The sequence below is a fragment of the Myxine glutinosa genome, chromosome 4 (assembly GCF_964187855.1).
Source record: "Myxine glutinosa chromosome 4, kmMyxGlut1.1, whole genome shotgun sequence".
In the NCBI taxonomy this organism is placed as follows: domain Eukaryota; kingdom Metazoa; phylum Chordata; class Myxini; order Myxiniformes; family Myxinidae; genus Myxine; species Myxine glutinosa.
This window is the reverse complement of record NC_136264.1, coordinates 136,878,958-136,904,264: the sequence shown is the minus strand read 5'-3', so window position 1 is coordinate 136,904,264 and position 25,307 is coordinate 136,878,958. Positions and strand designations below refer to the sequence as shown.

General features: G+C 59.4%; 2 protein-coding genes across 24 annotated transcripts in view; one reads left to right on the top strand and one right to left on the bottom strand.

The window, feature by feature from the left end:
- GNB1L (G protein subunit beta 1 like) overlaps positions 1 to 25,307 on the top strand; it is a 567,228-nt gene that overhangs the window by 354,278 nt on the left and 187,643 nt on the right. The gene's annotated exons all lie outside the window — the stretch shown is intronic.
- The window catches only part of LOC137425297 (uncharacterized), a 96,215-nt gene that overhangs the window by 23,591 nt on the left and 47,317 nt on the right, over positions 1 to 25,307 (bottom strand). For 22 of the 23 annotated variants that reach the window (XM_078776499.1, XM_078776510.1, XM_078776500.1 and 19 more), the window contains one exon: positions 2,174 to 2,345. In XM_078776499.1, the coding sequence (XP_078632625.1) occupies positions 2,174 to 2,298 (125 nt within the window). In that variant the 5' untranslated portion in view covers positions 2,299 to 2,345. Of the gene's footprint in view, positions 1 to 2,173; positions 2,382 to 25,307 lie in introns of those variants that run through there. The other variant, XM_068113566.2, reaches the window with a different exon arrangement.

The window sequence follows — 25,307 nt, the reverse complement described above, 5'->3', positions numbered from 1 at the left end:
TGAGCGGGCCATTCTGCAGTGGACACGACTGACGCTTTGCCAACTTGTATCTGTCCAGCTCTATCCCACTGGACACAGCATGCGGTATTTCAGTCTTGTCACTCTATCTGGTCTACCTCATGTGGTGTTCCTGTGGGCCCTGATAAGGTAGAGTTATTTCAGGACACCGATCGATCATTTGTTGTTTCATGGGTGCACATGTGGATAAGGTGTTTATTATTGCCATTTCTTGTTATTGCTTGTTTCCTTCTGTTTCCTTCCCCGTGACCATTACCATGTCATTATTAAACATCCCTTGTCTTGGGGTGAATTCAGGTCGTCATGGTCCTTCATTCAGTGATTAGAGAAAGCCGGTTGAGGGATAAATTGGCTGCAGCAATTATTGGTAGTTTGTTACCATTGGTAGTTTGGTAGTTAAATTTATAGACCAATTTATAGACCAAATTTATAGTAAAATTGGTAGTTAAAGCCAAATTTATAGACAGTGTCACGTGTCTCAGGCTCACTCAGCGAAAATAGATATGAGATGGTGGTACTTAATAGCATAATAATAAGCCAATTCGGTACCTCCAATCTGCACGGTATGGTGGAATTTGGACATGACTCGGCAGGAGAGGGGGAGGGGGAGGGGGTAAGGAGGGTGGCGGTTGACGGGAGATCTTTAAAATGGTTGACAGTTACGGTCACTGACACAACTCGCCGGATTCAACCCATGTATAATGGACCGGACGACTGCAACAATAAATTTACCACCAATTTGTTGTAAACATGACAACTTGAGATAAGATGAGATGCAACATTTTTCTTGTTTATTTTTCCAAAATATACTTCCCGAGGCCCAATTTATTTTTCGACCATTTTTGTTTTTGCAAGAACAACTAGGTTTTAGAGCACCCTAACGAGGATGCACTTAGTGGACAAGGCGTAATCAAGGTATTTGTCATGGGAGAAGAAAGAATGGACAACTGGTGGACAACAGAAACTACAAACTGATCATATAAAGCACATCCAGGAGGAAGCAGAAATAGATCCAAGATCAGAGGGGAGATGAAATTGAAACATTTACTGGAGTACATTGGCCAAAAATTGCATCGAATAGAACAGAATGGACCATGTTGAGGAGGGTCTTTGTCCTGCAGTGGACTACATAGGTTGGGCAAGTCAAGTCAGAGATTAAACCAATGTAGAAACACTTACCCAATGTAAGAACACTTCCTCCTTTGGGATTATTTGATGACAATTTTATTTTTGGTCTTGTTAACTTGACGTTATGGTTCGGTATGCACGGGGAAAAAGTAGGACACCCGGACACCCCCACCCCTCCAGGTCCCATAATGCCACGTCCGTTTATGTACTTTTGTGTACGAGCACACACCGACGTCATGTTAATTAACTAGTATTATAGCATAGCAGCAACTGGTGCCATTGATCTCGTTTCTCCTTCACCCCAACTCCTATTATTTAATATTTCATCATCATACGTCGTCGCAGGAGCCTGGTGTTGGGCTAGCGGCTAGGGTGCCAGCTTAGGATCCCAGGATCCTGGGTTCGAATCCCGGTCGATCGCTGAATTAACGCCAGGGGGTTGACTCAGCCTGTCATCCTTCCGAGGTCGGCTAATTGAGTACCAGTTCACTGGTAATTCCCTGCTTGTCGTAAAAGGCGACAAAAAGGGTTGGCGGCAGGAAGGGCATCCGGCCGTAAAACTGCTTCAAAAAGGGGGACAAAAAACAACAACAACCACGGTCCCCGAAAAAGGCCAACCCCCGCTTTGCGGGGGAAAATGGCCTCTAAAGGTGTTTTTTTTTTTTTTTAATACGTCGCAGGAGTAGCATGTAGGAATTACGACCAATATCCATATTATCCAGACAGGGATGTGATGGGACTCGTTGGCCGAGTTGGAACTATCGGTCCTCAAGAGACAAGCGAGGGCCAGTGAAAATGCAAGAAATAATGTTTGTCACGGGTTACAAATACAGATCATAGAGATGCAGAGCAGCAATTTAATGGGCAGCTTTTGGGGCATTCTTATTCTCTACACTGCTTATTCTTTATATTGCATACTACAGTATATTTAAAAGAATGATCACTTTGGGCAAAATTGAACAAATCCAAAGTAATGAATAAATAGAGCCAGTTTATGAGGAGGTGTGTGCAGTCACCAGAAACTCACCTCTCCCTTGAAGTGCTGCAGGATGATCGGGATATCTTTGGACTGCTTTTGTGCTTTACCTTTCTATCCAGCTCGTCCACATCACCATCCTCCTTTCCATTGCCAAACACCCCGGGTGGTCCCATTGTTTATTTAGGTGGTGCTCTTCCAGCAGGAAAGCTCAAGTTGTGATCTAGTCGTTTACACACAACAAAAAAACAACATTCGAGCCAATCTGATAATCAGCGAAACATACCAATATTAAAACACAACCTAACATAGTGAGCATAACTTCCCACCAATAACAGTCCTGCAATATCGCCTACGTACAAAGTAATGAAAAATGAAAACGCATCCATTCCCCCACAATGCTAAAAACAAGTACAATTTACAAAGTGCAATAAAAATACACCAAAACAAAGATGCAGCCATGATAGAAGCAGCTCCAAAAAAAAAAAGTGAACGTTCATCTTAATTCTGTCTTTCTTAAAAAGGCTCGTGCCCCGATTCCCTTCCTTCCCATACCCACCATGTCCAGAACTCCCTTCCTTCCCATACCCACCCTGTCCAGAACTCCCTTCCTTCCCATACCCACCCTGTCCAGAACTCCCTTCCTTCCCATACACACCTTGTCCCGATTCCCTTCCTTCCCATGCCCACACTGTTCTGACTCACTTCCTTCCCATACACACCGTGTCCCGATTCCCTTCCTTCCTTCCAATGCCCACACTGTTCTGACTCACTTCCTTCCCATGCCCACCTTATCCCAACTGCCTTCCATCCCATACCCACCTTGTCCCGATCCCCTTCCTTCCCATGCCCACCCCGTCCCGACTCCCTTCCTTCCCATACCCACCCTGTCCCGACTCCCTTCCTTCCCATACCCACCCTGTCCCGACTCCCTTCCTTCCCATACCCACCCTGTCCCGACCCCCTTCCTTCCTATACCCACCCTGTCCCGACTCCGTTCCTTCCCATACCCACCCTGTCCCGACTCCGTTCCTTCCCATACCCACCCTGTCCCGAATCCCTTCCTTCCCATACCCACCCTGTCTCGACTCCCTTCCTTCCCATACCCACCCTGTCCCGACTCCCTTCCTTCCCATACCCAACCTGTCCCGACTCCCTTCCTTCCCATTCCCACCCTGTCCCGACTCCCTTCCTTCCCATGCCCACACTGTTCTGACTCCCTTCCTTCCCATGCCCACCTTATCCCGACTCCCTTCCTTCCCATGCCCACCTTATCCCGACTGCCTTCCATCCCATACCCACCTTGTCCCGACTGCCTTCCATCCCATACCCACCTTGTCCCGACTGCCTTCCAACCCATACCCACCCTGTCCAGAACTCCCTTAATTCCCATAGCCACCCTGTCCAGAACTCCCTTCCTTCCCATACCCACACTGTCCAGAACTCCCTTCCTTCCCATACCCACCCTGTCCAGAACTCCCTTCCTTCCCATACACACCTTGTCCCGATTCCCTTCCTTCCCATGCCCACACTGTTCTGACTCCCTTCCTTCCCATGCCCACCTTATCCCAACTGCCTTCCATCCCATACCCACCTTGTCCCGATCCCCTTCCTTCCCATGCCCACCCCGTCCCGACTCCCTTCCTTCCCATACCCACCCTGTCCCGACTCCCTTCCTTCCCATACCCACCCTATCCCGACTCCGTCCTTCCCATGACCCACCCTGTCCCGACTCACTTCCTTCCCATACCCACCCTGTCCCCACTCCCTTCCTTCCCATACCCACCCTGTCCCGACTCCCTTCCTTCCCATACCCACCCTATCCCGACTCCGTCCTTCCCATGACCCACCCTGTCCCGACTCACTTCCTTCCCATACCCACCCTGTCCCCACTCCCTTCCTTCCCATACCCACCCTGTCCCGACTCCCTTCCTTCCCATACCCACCCTGTCCCGACTCCCTTCCTTCCCATAGCCACCCTGTCCCGACTCCCTTCCTTCCCATACCCACCCTGTCCCGACTCCCTTCCATCCCATACCCACCGTCCCGACTCCCTTCCTTCCCATACCCACCCTGTCCCGACTCCCTTCCTTCCCATACCCACCCTGTCCCGACTCCCTTCCTTCCCATACCCACCCTGTCCCGACTCCCTTCCTTCCCATACCCACCCTGTCCCGACTCCCTTCCTTCCAATACCCCCCCTGTCCCGACTCCCTTCCTTCCCATACCCACCCTGTCCCGACTCCCTTTCTTCCCATACCCACCCTGTCCCGACTCCCTTTATTCGCATACCCACCCTGTCCCGACTCCCTTTCTTCGCATACCCACCCTGTCCCGACTCCCTTCCATCCCATACCACACCCACCTTGTCCCGACTGCCTTCCATCCCATACCCACCCTGTCCCGACTCCCTTCCTTCCCATACCCACACTGTCCAGAACTCCCTTCCTTCCCATGCCCATTGCCCACCTTATCCCAACTGCCTTCCATCCCATACCCACCTTGTCCCGATCCCCTTCCTTCCCATGCCCACCCCGTCCCGACTCCCTTCCTTCCCATACCCACCCTGTCCCGACTCCCTTCCTTCCCATACCCACCCTATCCCGACTCCGTCCTTCCCATGACCCACCCTGTCCCGACTCACTTCCTTCCCATACCCACCCTGTCCCGACTCCCTTCCTTCCCATACCCACCCTGTCCCGACTCCCTTCCTTCCCATACCCACCCTGTCCCGACTCCCTTCCTTCCCATACCCACCCTGTCCCAACTCCGCCTTCCCATACCCACCCTGTCCCGACTCCCTTCCTTCCCATACCCACCCTGTCCCGACTCCCTTCCTTCCCATACCCACCCTGTCCCGACTCCCTTCCTTCCCATACCCACCCTGTCCCGACTCCCTTCCCATACCCACCCTGTCCCGACTCCCTTCCTTCCCATACTCACCCTGTCCCGACTCCCTTCCTTCCCATACCCACCCTGTCCCGACTCCCTTCCTTCCCATACCCACCCTGTCCCGACTCCCTTCCTTCCCATACCCACCCTGTCCCGACTCCCTTCCTTCCCATACCCACCCTGTCCCGACTCCCTTCCTTCCCATACACACCCTGTCCCGACTCCCTTCCTTCCCATACCCACCATGTCCCGACTCCCTTCCTTCCCATACCCACCATGTCCCGACTCCCTTCCTTCCCATACCCACCCTATCCCGACTCCCTTTCTTCGCATACCCACCCTGTCCTGACTCCCTTTCTTCGCATACCCACCCTGTCCCGACTCCCTTCCATCCCATACCACACCCACCTTGTCCCGACTGCCTTCCATCCCATACCCACCCTGTCCCGACACCCTTCCTTCCCATACCCACCCTGTCCCGACTCCCTTCCTTCCCATACCCACCCTGTCCCGACCCCCTTCCTTCCCATACCCACCCTGTCCCGACCCCCTTCCTTCCCATACCCACCCTGTCCCGACTCCCTTCCTTCCCATACCCACCCTGTCCCGACTCCCTTCCTTCCCATACCCACCCTGTCCCGACTCCCTTCCTTCCCATACCCACCCTGTCCCGACTCCCTTCCTTCCCATACCCACCCTGTCCCGACTCCCTTCCTTCCCATGCCCACACTGTTCTGACTCCCTTCCTTCCCATGCCCACCTTATCCCGACTCCCTTCCTTCCCATGCCCACCTTATCCCGACTGCCTTCCATCCCATACCCACCTTGTCCCGACTGCCTTCCATCCCATACCCACCTTGTCCCGACTGCCTTCCATCCCATACCCACCCTGTCCAGAACTCCCATAATTCCCATACCCACCCTGTCCATAACTCCCTTCCTTCCCATTCCCACACTGTCCAGAACTCCCTTCCTTCCCATACCCACCCTGTCCAGAACTCCCTTCCTTCCCATACACACCTTGTCCCGATTCCCTTCCTTCCCATGCCCACACTGTTCTGACTCCCTTCCTTCCCATGCTCATTGCCCACCTTATCCCAACTGCCTTCCATCCCATACCCACCTTGTCCCGATCCCCTTCCTTCCCATGCCCACCCCGTCCCGACTCCCTTCCTTCCCATACCCACCCTGTCCCGACTCCCTTCCTTCCTTCCCATACCCACCCTGTCCCGACTCCCTTCCATCCCATACCACACCCACCTTGTCCCGACTGCCTTCCATCCCATACCCACCCTGTCCCGACTCCCTTCCTTCCCATAACCACCCAGTCCCGACTCCCTTCCTTCCCATACCCACCCTGTCCCGACTCCCTTCCTTCCCATACCCACCCTGTCCCGACTCCCTTCCTTCCCATACCCACCCTGTCCCGACTCCCTTCCTTCCCATACCCACCCTGTCCCGACTCCCTTCCTTCCCATACCCACCCTGTCCCGACTCCCTTCCTTCCCATACCCACCCTGTCCCGACTGCCTTCCTTCCCATACCCACCCTGTCCCGACCCTTCCTTCCCATACCCACCCTGTCCCGACCCTTCCTTCCCATACCCACCCTATCCCGACTCCGTCCTTCCCATGACCCACCCTGTCCCGACTCACTTCCTTCCCATACCCACCCTGTCCCCACTCCCTTCCTTCCCATACCCACCCTGTCCCGACTCCCTTCCTTCCCATAGCCACCCTGTCCCGACTCCGCCTTCCCATACCCACCCTGTCCCGACTCCCTTCCTTCCCATACCCACCGTCCCGACTCCCTTCCTTCCCATACCCACCCTGTCCCGACTCCCTTCCTTCCCATACCCACCGTCCCGACTCCCTTCCTTCCCATACCCACCCTGTCCCGACTCCCTTCCTTCCCATACCCACCCTGTCCCGACTCCCTTCCTTCCCATACCCACACTGTCCAGAACTCCCTTCCTTCCCATGCCCATTGCCCACCTTATCCCAACTGCCTTCCTTCCCATACCCACCGTCCCGACTCCCTTCCTTCCCATACCCACCCTGTCCCGACTCCCTTCCTTCCCATACCCACCCTGTCCCGACTCCCTTCCTTCCCATACCCACCCTGTCCCGACTCCCTTCCTTCCCATGCCCACCCCGTCCCGACTCCCTTCCTTCCCATGCCCACCCCGTCCCGACTCCCTTCCTTCCCATACCCACCCTGTCCCGACTCCCTTCCTTCCCATACCCACCCAGACCCTGTCCCGACTCCCTTCCTTCCCATACACACCCTGTCCCGACTCCCTTCCTTCCCATACCCACCCTGTCCCGACTCCCTTCCTTCCCATACCCACCCTGTCCCGACTCCCTTTCTTCGCATACCCACCCTGTCCCGACTCCCTTTCTTCGCATACCCACCCTGTCCCGACTCCCTTCCATCCCATACCACACCCACCTTGTCCCGACTGCCTTCCATCCCATACCCACCCTGTCCCAACCCCCTTCCTTCCCATACCCACCCTGTCCCGACTCCCTTCCTTCCCATACCCACCCTGTCCCGACCCCCTTCCTTCCCATACCCACCCTGTCCCGACTCCCTTCCTTCCCATACCCACCCTGTCCCGACTCCCTTCCTTCCCATACCCACCCTGTCCTGACTCCCTTCCTTCCCATACCCACCCTGTGCTGACTCCCTTCCTTCCCATACCCACCCTGTCCCGACTCCCTTCCTTCCCATACCCACCCTGTCCCGACTCCCTTCCTTCCCATACCCACCCTGTCCCGACTCCCTTCCTTCCCATACACACCTTGTCCCGATTCCCTTCCTTCCCATGCCCACACTGTTCTGACTCCCTTCCTTCCCATGCCCATTGCCCACCTTATCCCAACTGCCTTCCATCCCATACCCACCTTGTCCCGATCCCCTTCCTTCCCATGCCCACCCCGTCCCGACTGCCTTCCTTCCCATACCCACCCTGTCCCGACTCCCTTCCTTCCCATACCCACCCTGTCCCGACTCCCTTCCATCCCATCCCATACCACACCCACCTTGTCCCGACTGCCTTCCATCCCATACCCACCCTGTCCCGACTCCCTTCCTTCCCATAACCACCCAGTCCCGACTCCCTTCCTTCCCATACCCACCCTGTCCCGACTCCCTTCCTTCCCATACCCACCCTGTCCCGACTCCCTTCCTTCCCATACCCACCCTGTCCCGACTCCCTTCCTTCCCATACCCACCCTGTCCCGACTCCCTTCCTTCCCATACCCACCCTGTCCCGACTCCCTTCCTTCCCATACCCACCCTGTCCCGACCCTTCCTTCCCATACCCACCCTATCCCGACTCCGTCCTTCCCATGACCCACCCTGTCCCGACTCACTTCCTTCCCATACCCACCCTGTCCCGACTCCCTTCCTTCCCATACCCACCCTGTCCCGACTCCCTTCCTTCCCATACCCACCCTGTCCCGACTCCCTTCCTTCCCATAGCCACCCTGTCACGACTCCGCCTTCCCATACCCACCCTGTCCCGACTCCCTTCCTTCCCATACCCACCCTGTCCCGACTCCCTTCCTTCCCATACCCACCCTGTCCCGACTCCCTTCCTTCCCATACCCACCCTGTCCCGACTCCCTTCCTTCCCATACCCACACTGTCCAGAACTCCCTTCCTTCCCATGCCCATTGCCCACCTTACCCCAACTGCCTTCCATCCCATACCCACCTTGTCCCGATCCCCTTCCTTCCCATGCCCACCCCGTCCCGACTCCCTTCCTTCCCATACCCACCCTGTCCCGACTCCCTTCCTTCCCATACCCACCCTGTCCCGACTCCGTCCTTCCCATGACCCACCCTGTCCCGACTCACTTCCTTCCCATACCCACCCTGTCCCCACTCCCTTCCTTCCCATACCCACCCTGTCCCGACTCCCTTCCTTCCCATACCCACCCTGTCCCGACTTCCATCCTTCCCATACCCACCCTGTCCCGACTCCGCCTTCCCATACCCACCCTGTCCCGACTCCCTTCCTTCCCATACCCACCCTGTCCCGACTCCCTTCCTTCCCAAACCCACCCTGTCCCGACTCCCTTCCTTCCCATACCCACCCTGTCCCGACTCCCTTCCTTCCCATACCCACCCTGTCCCGACTCCCTTCCTTCCCATACCCACCCTGTCCCGACTCCCTTCCTTCCCATACCCACTCTGTCCCGACTCCCTTCCTTCCCATACCCACCCTGTCCCGACTCCCTTCCTTCCCATACACACCCTGTCCCGACTCCCTTCCTTCCCATACCCACCCTGTCCCGACTCCCTTCCTTCCCATACCCACCCTGTCCCGACTCCCTTCCTTCCCATACCCACCCTGTCCCGACTCCCTTCCTTCCCATACCCACCCTGTCCCGACTCCCTTCCTTCCCATACCCACCCTGTCCCGACTCCCTTCCTTCCCATACCCACCCTGTCCCGACTCCCTTCCTTCCCATACCCACCCTGTCCCGACTCCCTTCCTTCCCATACCCACCCTGTCCCGACTCCCTTCCTCCCCATACCCACCCTGTCCCGACTCCCTTCCTTCCCATACACACCCTGTCCCGACTCCCTTCCTTCCCATACCCACCCTGTCCCGACCCCCTTCCTTCCCATACCCACCCTGTCCCGACCCCCTTCCTTCCCATACCCACCCTGTCCCGACCCCCTTCCTTCCCATACCCACCCTGTCCCGACCCCCTTCCTTCCCATACCCACCCTGTCCCGACTCCCTTCCTTCCCATACCCACCCTGTCCCGACTCCCTTCCTTCCCATACCCACCCTGTCCCGACTCCCTTCCTTCCCATACCCACCCTGTCCCGACTCCCTTCCTTCCCATACCCACCCTGTGCCGACTCCCTTCCTTCCCATACCCACCCTGTCCCGACTCCCTTCCTTCCCATACCCACCGTCCCGACTCCGCCTTCCCATACCCACCCTGTCCCGACTCCCTTCCTTCCCATACCCACCCTGTCCCGACTCCCTTCCTTCCCATACCCACCCTGTCCCGACTCCCTTCCTTCCCATACCCACCCTGTCCCGACTCCCTTCCTTCCCATACCCACCCTGTCCCGACTCCCTTCCTTCCCATACCCACCCTGTCCCGACTCCCTTCCTTCCCATACCCACCCTGTCCCGACTCCCTTCCTTCCCATACCCACCCTGTCCCGACTCCCTTCCTTCCCATACCCACCCTGTCCCGACTCCCTTCCTTCCTTCCCATACCCACCCTGTCCCGACTCCCTTCCTTCCCATACCCACCCTGTCCCGACTCCCTTCCTTCCCATACACACCCTGTCCCGACTCCCTTCCTTCCCATACCCACCCTGTCCCGACTCCCTTCCTTCCCATACCCACCCTGTCCCGACTCCCTTTCTTCGCATACCCACCCTGTCCCGACTCCCTTTCTTCGCATACCCACCCTGTCCCGACTCCCTTTCTTCGCATACCCACCCTGTCCCGACTCCCTTCCATCCCATACCACACCCACCTTGTCCCGACTGCCTTCCATCCCATACCCACCCTGTCCCGACCCCCTTCCTTCCCATACCCACCCTGTCCCGACTCCCTTCCTTCCCATACCCACCCTGTCCCGACCCCCTTCCTTCCCATACCCACCCTGTCCCGACCCCCTTCCTTCCATACCCACCCTGTCCCGACTCCCTTCCTTCCCATACCCACCCTGTCCCGACTCCCTTCCTTCCCATACCCACCCTGTCCCGACTCCCTTCCTTCCCATACCCACCCTGTCCCGACTCCCTTCCTTCCCATACCCACCCTGTCCCGACTCCCTTCCTTCCCATACCCACCCTGTCCCGACTCCCTTCCTTCCCATACCCACTCTGTCCCGACTCCCTTCCTTCCCATACCCACCCTGTCCCGACTCCCTTCCTTCCCATACACACCCTGTCCCGACTCCCTTCCTTCCCATACCCACCCTGTCCCGACTCCCTTCCTTCCCATACCCACCCTGTCCCGACTCCCTTCCTTCCCATACCCACCCTGTCCCGACTCCCTTCCTTCCCATACCCACCCTGTCCCGACTCCCTTCCTTCCCATACCCACCCTGTCCCGACTCCCTTCCTTCCCATACCCACCCTGTCCCGACTCCCTTCCTTCCCATACCCACCCTGTCCCGACTCCCTTCCTTCCCATACCCACCCTGTCCCGACTCCCTTCCTCCCCATACCCACCCTGTCCCGACTCCCTTCCTTCCCATACACACCCTGTCCCGACTCCCTTCCTTCCCATACCCACCCTGTCCCGACCCCCTTCCTTCCCATACCCACCCTGTCCCGACCCCCTTCCTTCCCATACCCACCCTGTCCCGACCCCCTTCCTTCCCATACCCACCCTGTCCCGACCCCCTTCCTTCCCATACCCACCCTGTCCCGACTCCCTTCCTTCCCATACCCACCCTGTCCCGACTCCCTTCCTTCCCATACCCACCCTGTCCCGACTCCCTTCCTTCCCATACCCACCCTGTCCCGACTCCCTTCCTTCCCATACCCACCCTGTGCCGACTCCCTTCCTTCCCATACCCACCCTGTCCCGACTCCCTTCCTTCCCATACCCACCGTCCCGACTCCGCCTTCCCATACCCACCCTGTCCCGACTCCCTTCCTTCCCATACCCACCCTGTCCCGACTCCCTTCCTTCCCATACCCACCCTGTCCCGACTCCCTTCCTTCCCATACCCACCCTGTCCCGACTCCCTTCCTTCCCATACCCACCCTGTCCCGACTCCCTTCCTTCCCATACCCACCCTGTCCCGACTCCCTTCCTTCCCATACCCACCCTGTCCCGACTCCCTTCCTTCCCATACCCACCCTGTCCCGACTCCCTTCCTTCCCATACCCACCCTGTCCCGACTCCCTTCCTTCCTTCCCATACCCACCCTGTCCCGACTCCCTTCCTTCCCATACCCACCCTGTCCCGACTCCCTTCCTTCCCATACACACCCTGTCCCGACTCCCTTCCTTCCCATACCCACCCTGTCCCGACTCCCTTCCTTCCCATACCCACCCTGTCCCGACTCCCTTTCTTCGCATACCCACCCTGTCCCGACTCCCTTTCTTCGCATACCCACCCTGTCCCGACTCCCTTTCTTCGCATACCCACCCTGTCCCGACTCCCTTCCATCCCATACCACACCCACCTTGTCCCGACTGCCTTCCATCCCATACCCACCCTGTCCCGACCCCCTTCCTTCCCATACCCACCCTGTCCCGACTCCCTTCCTTCCCATACCCACCCTGTCCCGACCCCCTTCCTTCCCATACCCACCCTGTCCCGACCCCCTTCCTTCCCATACCCACCCTGTCCCGACTCCCTTCCTTCCCATACCCACCCTGTCCCGACTCCCTTCCTTCCCATACCCACCCTGTCCCGACTCCCTTCCTTCCCATACCCACCCTGTCCCGACTCCCTTCCTTCCCATACCCACCCTGTCCCGACTCCCTTCCTTCCCATGCCCACCTTATCCCGACTCCCTTCCTTCCCATGCCCACCTTATCCCGACTGCCTTCCATCCCATACCCACCTTGTCCCGACTGCCTTCCATCCCATACCCACCTTGTCCCGACTGCCTTCCAACCCATACCCACCCTGTCCAGAACTCCCTTAATTCCCATACCCACCCTGTCCAGAACTCCCTTCCTTCCCATTCCCACACTGTCCAGAACTCCCTTCCTTCCCATACCCACCCTGTCCAGAACTCCCTTCCTTCCCATACACACCTTGTCCCGATTCCCTTCCTTCCCATGCCCACACTGTTCTGACTCCCTTCCTTCCCATGCCCACCTTATCCCAACTGCCTTCCATCCCATACCCACCTTGTCCCGATCCCCTTCCTTCCCATGCCCACCCCGTCCCGACTCCCTTCCTTCCAATACCCACCCCGTCCCGACTCCCTTCCTTCCCATACCCACCCCGTCCCGACTCCCTTCCTTCCCATACCCACCCTATCACGACTCCGTCCTTCCCGTGACCCACCCTGTCCCGACTCACTTCCTTCCCGTGACCCACCCTGTCCCGACTCACTTCCTTCCCATACCCACCCTGTCCCCACTCCCTTCCTTCCCATACCCACCCTGTCCCGACTCCCTGCCTTCCCATACCCACCCTGTCCCGACTCCCTTCCTTCCCATACCCACCCTGTCCTGACTCCCTTCCTTCCCACACCCACCGTCCCGACTCCCTTCCTTCCCACACCCACCCTGTCCCGACTCCCTTCCTTCCCATACCCACCGTCCCGACTCCCTTCCTTCCCATACCCACCGTCCCGACTCCCTTCCTTCCCATACCCACCCTGTCCTGACTCCCTTCCTTCCCATACCCACCCTGTCCCGACTCCCTCCCTTCCTTCCCATACCCACCCTGTCCCGACTCCCTTCCTTCCCATACCCACCCTGTCCCGACTCCCTTTCTTCCCATACCCACCCTGTCCCGACTCCTTCGCATACCCACGCTGTCCCGACTCCTTCTTCACATATCATACCCACCCTGTCCGGACTCCCTTCCATCCCATACCACACCCACCTTGTCCCGACTGCCTTCCATCCCATACCCACCCTGTCCCGACTCCCTTCCTTCCCATAACCACCCAGTCCCGACTCCCTTCCTTCCCATACCCACCCTGTCCCGACTCCCTTCCTTCCCATACCCACCCTGTCTAGACTCCCTTCCTTCTCATACCCACCCTGTCCCGACTCCCTTCCTTCCCATACCCACAGTCCCGACTCCCTTCCTTCCCATACCCACCCTGTCCCGACTCCCTTCCTTCCCATACCCACCCTGTCCCGACTCCCTTCCTTCCCATACCCACCCTGTCCCGACTCTTCCTTCCCATACCCCCCCTGTCCTGACTCCCTTCCTTCCTTCCCATAGCCACCCTGTCCCAACTCCCTTCCTTCCCATACCCACCCTGTCCCGACTCCCTTCCTTCCCATACCCACCCTGTCCCGACTCCCTTCCTTCCCATACCCACCCTGTCCCGACTCCCTTCCTTCCCATACCCACCCTGTCCCGACTCCCTTCCTTCCCATACCCACCCTGTCCCGACTCCCTTCCTTCCCATACCCACCCTGTCCCGACTCCCTTCCTTCCCATACCCACCCTGTCCCGACTCTTCCTTCCCATACCCCCCCTGTCCTGACTCCCTTCCTTCCTTCCCATTCCCACCCTGTCCCGACTCCCTTCCTTCCCATACCCACCCTGTCCCGACTCCCTTCCTTCCCATACCCACCCTGTCCCGACTCCCTTCCTTCCCATACCCACCCTGTCCTGACTCCCTTCCTTCCTTCCCATACCCACCCTGTCCCGACTGCCTTTCATCCCTTACCCACCCTGTCCAGAACTCCCTTCCTTCCCACACCCACCTTGTCCCGACTGCCTTCCATCCCATACCCACCCTGTCCCGACCCCCTTCCTTCCCATACCCACCCTGTCCCGACTCCCTTCCTTCCCATACCCACCCTGTCCCGACCCCCTTCCTTCCCATACCCACCCTGTCCCGACTCCCTTCCTTCCCATACCCACCTTGTCCCGATTCCCTTCCTTCCCATGCCAACCTTATCCCGACTGCCTTCCATCCCATACCCACCTTGTCCCGATCCCCTTCCTTCCCATGCCCACCCCGTCCCGACTCCCTTCCTTCCCATACCCACCCTGTCCTGACTCCCTTCCTTCCCATACCCACCCTGTCCCGACCCCCTTCCTTCCCATACCCACCCTGTCCCGACTCCCTTCCATCCCATACCAACCTTGTCCCGATCCCCTTCCTTCCCATGCCCACCCCGTCCCGACTCCCTTCCTTCCCATGCCCACCCTGTCCCGACTCCCTTCCTTCCCATACGCACCCTGTCCCGACTCCCTTCCTTCCCATACCCACCCTGTCCTGGCTCCCTTCCTTCCCATACCCACCCTGTCCCGACTCCCTTCCTTCCTTCCCATACCCACCCTGTCCCGACTCCCTTCCTTCCCATACCCACCCTGTCCCGACTCACTTCCTTCCCATACCCACCCAGTCCCGACCCCCTTCCTTCCCATACCCACCCTGTCCCGACTACCTTCCTTCCCATACCCACCCTGTCCCGACTCCCTTCCTTCCCATACCCACCCTGTCCCGGCTCCCTTCCTTCCCATACCCACCCTGTCCCGACTCCCTTCCTTCCCATACCCACCCTGTCCCGACTCCCTTCCTTCCCATACCCAACCTGTCCCGACCCTTCCTTCCCATACCCACCCTGTCCTGACTCCATTCCTTCCCATACCCACCCTGTCCCGACTCCCTTCCTTCCCATACCCACCCTGTCCCGACCCCCTTCCTTCCTATACCCACCCTGTCCCGACTCCGTTCCTTCCCATACCCACCCTGTCCCGACTCCCTTCCTTCCCATACCCACCCTGTCTCGACTCCCTTCCTTCCCATACCCACCCTGTCCCGACTCCCTTCCCATTCCCACCCTGTCCCGACTCCCTTCCTTCCCATGCCCACACTGTTCTGACTCCCTTCCTTCCCATGCCCACCTTATCCCGACTCCCTTCCTTCCCATGCCCACCTTATCCCGACTGCCTTCCATCCCATACCCACCTTGTCCCGACTGCCTTCCATCCCATACCCACCTTGTCCCGACTGCCTTCCAACCCATACCCACCCTGTCCAGAACTCCCTTAATTCCCATACCCACCCTGTCCCGACTCCCTTCCTTCCCATACCCACCCTGTCCCGACTCCCTTCCTTCCCATACCCACCCTGTCCCGACTCCCTTCCTTCCCATACCCACACTGTCCAGAACTCCCTTCCTTCCCATGCCCATTGCCCACCTTACCCCAACTGCCTTCCATCCCATACCCACCTTGTCCCGATCCCCTTCCTTCCCATGCCCACCCCGTCCCGACTCCCTTCCTTCCCATACCCACCCTGTCCCGACTCCCTTCCTTCCCATACCCACCCTGTCCCGACTCCGTCCTTCCCATGACCCACCCTGTCCCGACTCACTTCCTTCCCATCCCCACCCTGTCCCCACTCCCTTCCTTCCCATACCCACCCTGTCCCCACTCCCTTCCTTCCCATACCCACCCTGTCCCGACTTCCATCCTTCCCATGCCCACCCTGTCCCGACTCCGCCTTCCCATACCCACCCTGTCCCGACTCCCTTCCTTCCCATACCCACCCTGTCCCGACTCCCTTCCTTCCCATACCCACCCTGTCCCGACTCCCTTCCTTCCCATACCCACCCTGTCCCGACTCCCTTCCTTCCCATACCCACCCTGTCCCGACTCCCTTCCTTCCCATACCCACCCTGTCCCGACTCCCTTCCTTCCCATACCCACTCTGTCCCGACTCCCTTCCTTCCCATACCCACCCTGTCCCGACTCCCTTCCTTCCCATACCCACCCTGTCCCGACTCCCTTCCTTCCCATACACACCCTGTCCCGACTCCCTTCCTTCCCATACCCACCCTGTCCCGACTCCCTTCCTTCCCATACCCACCCTGTCCCGACTCCCTTTCTTCGCATACCCACCCTGTGCCGACTCCCTTTCTTCGCATACCCACCCTGTCCCGACTCCCTTCCATCCCATACCACACCCACCTTGACCCGACTGCCTTCCATCCCATACCCACCCTGTCCCGACCCCCTTCCTTCCCATACCCACCCTGTCCCGACTCCCTTCCTTCCCATGCCCACACTGTTCTGACTCCCTTCCTTCCCATGCCCACCTTATCCCGACTCCCTTCCTTCCCATGCCCACCTTATCCCGACTGCCTTCCATCCCATACCCACCTTGTCCCGACTGCCTTCCATCCCATACCCACCTTGTCCCGACTGCCTTCCAACCCATACCCACCCTGTCCAGAACTCCCTTAATTCCCATACCCACCCTGTCCAGAACTCCCTTCCTTCCCATACCCACACTGTCCAGAACTCCCTTCCTTCCCATACCCACCCTGTCCAGAACTCCCTTCCTTCCCATACACACCTTGTCCCGATTCCCTTCCTTCCCATGCCCACACTGTTCTGACTCCCTTCCTTCCCATGCCCACCTTATCCCAACTGCCTTCCATCCCATACCCACCTTGTCCCGATCCCCTTCCTTCCCATGCCCACCCCGTCCCGACTCCCTTCCTTCCCATACCCACCCTGTCCCGACTCCCTTCCTTCCCATACCCACCCTATCCCGACTCCGTCCTTCCCATGACCCACCCTGTCCCGACTCACTTCCTTCCCATACCCACCCTGTCCCCACTCCCTTCCTTCCCATACCCACCCTGTCCCGACTCCCTTCCTTCCCATACCCACCCTATCCCGACTCCGTCCTTCCCATGACCCACCCTGTCCCGACTCACTTCCTTCCCATACCCACCCTGTCCCCACTCCCTTCCTTCCCATACCCACCCTGTCCCGACTCCCTTCCTTCCCATACCCACCCTGTCCCGACTCCCTTCCTTCCCATAGCCACCCTGTCCCGACTCCCTTCCTTCCCATACCCACCCTGTCCCGACTCCCTTCCTTCCCATACCCACCGTCCCGACTCCCTTCCTTCCCATACCCACCCTGTCCCGACTCCCTTCCTTCCCATACCCACCCTGTCCCGACTCCCTTCCTTCCCATACCCACCCTGTCCCGACTCCCTTCCTTCCCATACCCATCCTGTCCCGACTCCCTTCCTTCCAATACCCACCCTGTCCCGACTCCCTTCCTTCCCATACCCACCGTCCCGACTCCTTCTTCCCATACCCACCCTGTCCCGACTCCCTTTATTCGCATACCCACCCTGTCCCGACTCCCTTTCTTCGCATACCCACCCTGTCCCGACTCCCTTCCATCCCATACCACACCCACCTTGTCCCGACTGCCTTCCATCCCATACCCACCCTGTCCCGACTCCCTTCCTTCCCATACCCACACTGTCCAGAACTCCCTTCCTTCCCATGCCCATTGCCCACCTTATCCCAACTGCCTTCCATCCCATACCCACCTTGTCCCGATCCCCTTCCTTCCCATGCCCACCCCGTCCCGACTCCCTTCCTTCCCATACCCACCCTGTCCCGACTCCCTTCCTTCCCATACCCACCCTATCCCGACTCCGTCCTTCCCATGACCCACCCTGTCCCGACTCACTTCCTTCCCATACCCACCCTGTCCCGACTCCCTTCCTTCCCATACCCACCCTGTCCCGACTCCCTTCCTTCCCATACCCACCCTGTCCCGACTCCGCCTTCCCATACCCACCCTGTCCCGACTCCCTTCCTTCCCATACCCACCCTGTCCCGACTCCCTTCCTTCCCATACCCACCCTGTCCCGACTCCCTTCCTTCCCATACCCACCCTGTCCCGACTCCCTTCCCATACCCACCCTGTCCCGACTCCCTTCCTTCCCATACTCACCCTGTCCCGACTCCCTTCCTTCCCATACCCACCCTGTCCCGACTCCCTTCCTTCCCATACCCACCCTGTCCCGACTCCCTTCCTTCCCATACCCACCCTGTCCCGACTCCCTTCCTTCCCATACCCACCCTGTCCCGACTCCCTTCCTTCCCATACACACCCTGTCCCGACTCCCTTCCTTCCCATACCCACCATGTCCCGACTCCCTTCCTTCCCATACCCACCATGTCCCGACTCCCTTCCTTCCCATACCCACCCTATCCCGACTCCCTTTCTTCGCATACCCACCCTGTCCTGACTCCCTTTCTTCGCATACCCACCCTGTCCCGACTCCCTTCCATCCCATACCACACCCACCTTGTCCCGACTGCCTTCCATCCCATACCCACCCTGTCCCGACACCCTTCCTTCCCATACCCACCCTGTCCCGACTCCCTTCCTTCCCATACCCACCCTGTCCCGACCCCCTTCCTTCCCATACCCACCCTGTCCCGACCCCCTTCCTTCCCATACCCACCCTGTCCCGACCCCCTTCCTTCCCATACCCACCCTGTCCCGACCCCCTTCCTTCCCATACCCACCCTGTCCCGACTCCCTTCCTTCCCATACCCACCCTGTCCCGACTCCCTTCCTTCCCATACCCACCCTGTCCCGACTCCCTTCCTTCCCATACCCACCCTGTCCCGACTCCCTTCCTTCCCATACCCACCCTGTCCCGACTCCCTTCCTTCCCATGCCCACACTGTTCTGACTCCCTTCCTTCCCATGCCCACCTTATCCCGACTCCCTTCCTTCCCATGCCCACCTTATCCCAACTGCCTTCCATCCCATACCCACCTTGTCCCGATCCCCTTCCTTCCCATGCCCACCCCGTCCCGACTCCCTTCCTTCCCATACCCACCCTGTCCCGACTCCCTTCCTTCCCATACCCACCCTATCCCGACTCCGTCCTTCCCATGACCCACCCTGTCCCGACTCACTTCCTTCCCATACCCACCCTGTCCCCACTCCCTTCCTTCCCATACCCACCCTGTCCCGACTCCCTTCCTTCCCATACCCACCCTATCCCGACTCCGTCCTTCCCATGACCCACCCTGTCCCGACTCACTTCCTTCCCATACCCACCCTGTCCCCACTCCCTTCCTTCCCATACCCACCCTGTCCCGACTCCCTTCCTTCCCATACCCACCCTGTCCCGACTCCCTTCCTTCCCATAGCCACCCTGTCCCGACTCCCTTCCTTCCCATACCCACCCTGTCCCGACTCCCTTCCTTCCCATACCCACCGTCCCGACTCCCTTCCTTCCCATACCCACCCTGTCCCGACTCCCTTCCTTCCCATACCCACCCTGTCCCGACTCCCTTCCTTCCCATACCCACCCTGTCCCGACTCCCTTCCTTCCCATACCCACCCTGTCCCAACTCCCTTCCTTCCAATACCCACCCTGTCCCGACTCCCTTCCTTCCCATACCCACCCTGTCCCGACTCCCTTTCTTCCCATACCCACCCTGTCCCGACTCCCTTTATTCGCATACCCACCCTGTCCCGACTCCCTTTCTTCGCATACCCACCCTGTCCCGACTCCCTTCCATCCCATACCACACCCACCTTGTCCCGACTGCCTTCCATCCCATACCCACCCTGTCCCGACTCCCTTCCTTCCCATACCCACACTGTCCAGAACTCCCTTCCTTCCCATGCCCATTGCCCACCTTATCCCAACTGCCTTCCATCCCATACCCACCTTGTCCCGATCCCCTTCCTTCCCATGCCCACCCCGTCCCGACTCCCTTCCTTCCCATACCCACCCTGTCCCGACTCCCTTCCTTCCCATACCCACCCTATCCCGACTCCGTCCTTCCCATGACCCACCCTGTCCGGACTCACTTCCTTCCCATACCCACCCTGTCCCGACTCCCTTCCTTCCCATACCCACCCTGTCCCGACTCCCTTCCTTCCCATACCCACCCTGTCCCGACTCCGCCTTCCCATACCCACCCTGTCCCGACTCCCTTCCTTCCCATACCCACCCTGTCCCGACTCCCTTCCTTCCCATACCCACCCTGTCCCGACTCCCTTCCTTCCCATACCCACTGTCCCGACTCCCTTCCCATACCCACCCTGTCCCGACTCCCTTCCTTCCCATACTCACCCTGTCCCGACTCCCTTCCTTCCCATACCCACCCTGTCCCGACTCCCTTCCTTCCCATACCCACCCTGTCCCGACTCCCTTCCTTCCCATACCCACCCTGTCCCGACTCCCTTCCTTCCCATACACACCCTGTCCCGACTCCCTTCCTTCCCATACCCACCATGTCCCGACTCCCTTCCTTCCCATACCCACCATGTCCCGACTCCCTTTCTTCGCATACCCACCCTGTCCTGACTCCCTTTCTTCGCATACACACCCTGTCCCGACTCCCTTCCTTCCCATACCCACCATGTCCCGACTCCCTTCCTTCCCATACCCACCCTATCCCGACTCCCTTTCTTCGCATACCCACCCTGTCCTGACTCCCTTTCTTCGCATACCCACCCTGTCCCGACTCCCTTCCATCCCATACCACACCCACCTTGTCCCGACTGCCTTCCATCCCATACCCACCCTGTCCCGACACCCTTCCTTCCCATACCCACCCTGTCCCGACTCCCTTCCTTCCCATACCCACCCTGTCCCGACCCCCTTCCTTCCCATACCCACCCTGTCCCGACCCCCTTCCTTCCCATACCCACCCTGTCCCGACCCCCTTCCTTCCCATACCCACCCTGTCCCGACTCCCTTCCTTCCCATACCCACCCTGTCCCGACTCCCTTCCTTCCCATACCCACCCTGTCCCGACTCCCTTCCTTCCCATACCCACCCTGTCCCGACTCCCTTCCTTCCCATACCCACCCTGTCCCGACTCCCTTCCTTCCCATGCCCACACTGTTCTGACTCCCTTCCTTCACATGCCCACCTTATCCCGACTCCCTTCCTTCCCATGCCCACCTTATCCCGACTGCCTTCCATCCCATACCCACCTTGTCCCGACTGCCTTCCATCCCATACCCACCTTGTCCTGACTGCCTTCCATCCCATACCCACCCTGTCCAGAACTCCCATAATTCCCATACCCACCCTGTCCATAACTCCCTTCCTTCCCATTCCCACACTGTCCAGAACTCCCTTCCTTCCCATACCCACCCTGTCCAGAACTCCCTTCCTTCCCATACACACCTTGTCCCGATTCCCTTCCTTCCCATGCCCACACTGTTCTGACTCCCTTCCTTCCCATGCTCATTGCCCACCTTATCCCAACTGCCTTCCATCCCATACCCACCTTGTCCCGATCCCCTTCCTTCCCATGCCCACCCCGTCCCGACTCCCTTCCTTCCCATACCCACCCTGTCCCGACTCCCTTCCTTCCTTCCCATACCCACCCTGTCCCGACTCCCTTCCATCCCATACCACACCCACCTTGTCCCGACTGCCTTCCATCCCATACCCACCCTGTCCCGACTCCCTTCCTTCCCATAACCACCCAGTCCCGACTCCCTTCCTTCCCATAACCACCCTGTCCCGACTCCCTTCCTTCCCATACCCACCCTGTCCCGACTCCCTTCCTTCCCATACCCACCCTGTCCCGACTCCCTTCCTTCCCATACCCACCCTGTCCCGACTCCCTTCCTTCCCATACCCACCCTGTCCCGACTCCCTTCCTTCCCATACCCACCCTGTCCCGACTGCCTTCCTTCCCATACCCACCCTGTCCCGACCCTTCCTTCCCATACCCACCCTGTCCCGACCCTTCCTTCCCATACCCACCCTATCCCGACTCCGTCCTTCCCATGACCCACCCTGTCCCGACTCACTTCCTTCCCATACCCACCCTGTCCCCACTCCCTTCCTTCCCATACCCACCCTGTCCCGACTCCCTTCCTTCCCATAGCCACCCTGTCCCGACTCCGCCTTCCCATACCCACCCTGTCCCGACTCCCTTCCTTCCCATACCCACCGTCCCGACTCCCTTCCTTCCCATACCCACCCTGTCCCGACTCCCTTCCTTCCCATACCCACCGTCCCGACTCCCTTCCTTCCCATACCCACCCTGTCCCGACTCCCTTCCTTCCCATACCCACCCTGTCCCGACTCCCTTCCTTCCCATACCCACACTGTCCAGAACTCCCTTCCTTCCCATGCCCATTGCCCACCTTATCCCAACTGCCTTCCATCCCATACCCACCTTGTCCCGATCCCCTTCCTTCCCATGCCCACCCCGTCCCGACTCCCTTCCTTCCCATACCCACCCTGTCCCGACTCCCTTCCTTCCCATACCCACCCTATCCCGACTCCGTCCTTCCCATGACCCACCCTGTCCTGACTCACTTCCTTCCCATACCCACCCTGTCCCCACTCCCTTCCTTCCCATACCCACCCTGTCCCGACTCCCTTCCTTCCCATACCCACCCTGTCCCGACTCCCTTCCTTCCCATACCCACCCTGTCCCGACTCCGCCTTCCCATACCCACCCTGTCCCGACTCCCTTCCTTCCCATACCCACCCTGTCCCGACTCCCTTCCTTCCCATACCCACCCTGTCCCGACTCCCTTCCTTCCCATACCCACCCTGTCCCGACTCCCTTCCTTCCCATACCCACCCTGTCCTGACTCCCTTCCTTCCCATACCCACCCTGTCCCGACTCCCTTCCTTCCCATACCCACCCTGTCCCGACTCCCTTCCTTCCCATACCCACCCTGTCCCGACTCCCTTCCTTCCCATACCCACCCTGTCCCGACTCCCTTCCTTCCCATACCCACCCTGTCCCGACTCCCTTCCTTCCCATGCCCACCCCGTCCCGACTCCCTTCCTTCCCATGCCCACCCCGTCCCGACTCCCTTCCTTCCCATACCCACCCTGTCCCGACTCCCTTCCTTCCCATACCCACCCAGACCCTGTCCCGACTCCCTTCCTTCCCATACACACCCTGTCCCGACTCCCTTCCTTCCCATACCCACCCTGTCCGGACTCCCTTCCTTCCCATACCCACCCTGTCCCGACTCCCTTTCTTCGCATACCCACCCTGTCCCGACTCCCTTTCTTCGCATACCCACCCTGTCCCGACTCCCTTCCATCCCATACCACACCCACCTTGTCCCGACTGCCTTCCATCCCATACCCACCCTGTCCCAACCCCCTTCCTTCCCATACCCACCCTGTCCCGACTCCCTTCCTTCCCATACCCACCCTGTCCCGACCCCCTTCCTTCCCATACCCACCCTGTCCCGACCCCCTTCCTTCCCATACCCACCCTGTCCCGACTCCCTTCCTTCCCATACCCACCCTGTCCCGACTCCCTTCCTTCCCATACCCACCCTGTCCCGACTCCCTTCCATCCCATACCCACCCTGTCCCGACTCCCTTCCTTCCCATACCCACCCTGTGCTGACTCCCTTCCTTCCCATACCCACCCTGTGCTGACTCCCTTCCTTCCCATACCCACCCTGTCCCGACTCCCTTCCTTCCCATACCCACCCTGTCCCGACTCCCTTCCTTCCCATACCCACCCTGTCCCGACTCCCTTCCTTCCCATACACACCTTGTCCCGATTCCCTTCCTTCCCATGCCCACACTGTTCTGACTCCCTTCCTTCCCATGCCCATTGCCCACCTTATCCCAACTGCCTTCCATCCCATACCCACCTTGTCCCGATCCCCTTCCTTCCCATGCCCACCCCGTCCCGACTGCCTTCCTTCCCATACCCACCCTGTCCCGACTCCCTTCCTTCCCATACCCACCCTGTCCCGACTCCCTTCCATCCCATCCCATACCACACCCACCTTGTCCTGACTGCCTTCCTTCCCATACCCACCCTATCCCGACTCCGTCCTTCCCATGACCCACCCTGTCCCGACTCCCTTCCTTCCCATACCCACCCTGTCCCGACTCCCTTCCTTCCCATACCCACCCTGTCCCGACTCCCTTCCTTCCCATACCCACCCTGTCCCGACTCCCTTCCTTCCCATAGCCACCCTGTCCCGACTCCGCCTTCCCATACCCACCCTGTCCCGACTCCCTTCCTTCCCATACCCACCCTGTCCCGACTCCCTTCCTTCCCATACCCACCCTGTCCCGACTCCCTTCCTTCCCATACCCACCCTGTCCCGACTCCCTTCCTTCCCATACCCACCCTGTCCCGACTCCCTTCCTTCCCATACCCACCCTGTCCCGACTCCCTTCCTTCCCATACCCACCCTGTCCCGACTCCCTTCCTTCCCATACCCACCCTGTCCTGACTCCCTTCCTTCCCATACCCACCCTGTCCCGACTCCCTTCCTTCCCATACCCACCCTGTCCCGACTCCCTTCCTTCCCATACCCACCCTGTCCCGACTCCCTTCCTTCCCATACCCACCCTGTCCCGACTCCCTTCCTTCCCATACCCACCCTGTCCCGACTCCCTTCCTTCCCATGCCCACCCCGTCCCGACTCCCTTCCTTCCCATGCCCACCCCGTCCCGACTCCCTTCCTTCCCATACCCACCCTGTCCCGACTCCCTTCCTTCCCATACCCACCCAGACCCTGTCCCGACTCCCTTCCTTCCCATACACACCCTGTCCCGACTCCCTTCCTTCCCATACCCACCCTGTCCGGACTCCCTTCCTTCCCATACCCACCCTGTCCCGACTCCCTTTCTTCGCATACCCACCCTGTCCCGACTCCCTTTCTTCGCATACCCACCCTGTCCCGACTCCCTTCCATCCCATACCACACCCACCTTGTCCCGACTGCCTTCCATCCCATACCCACCCTGTCCCAACCCCCTTCCTTCCCATACCCACCCTGTCCCGACTCCCTTCCTTCCCATACCCACCCTGTCCCGACCCCCTTCCTTCCC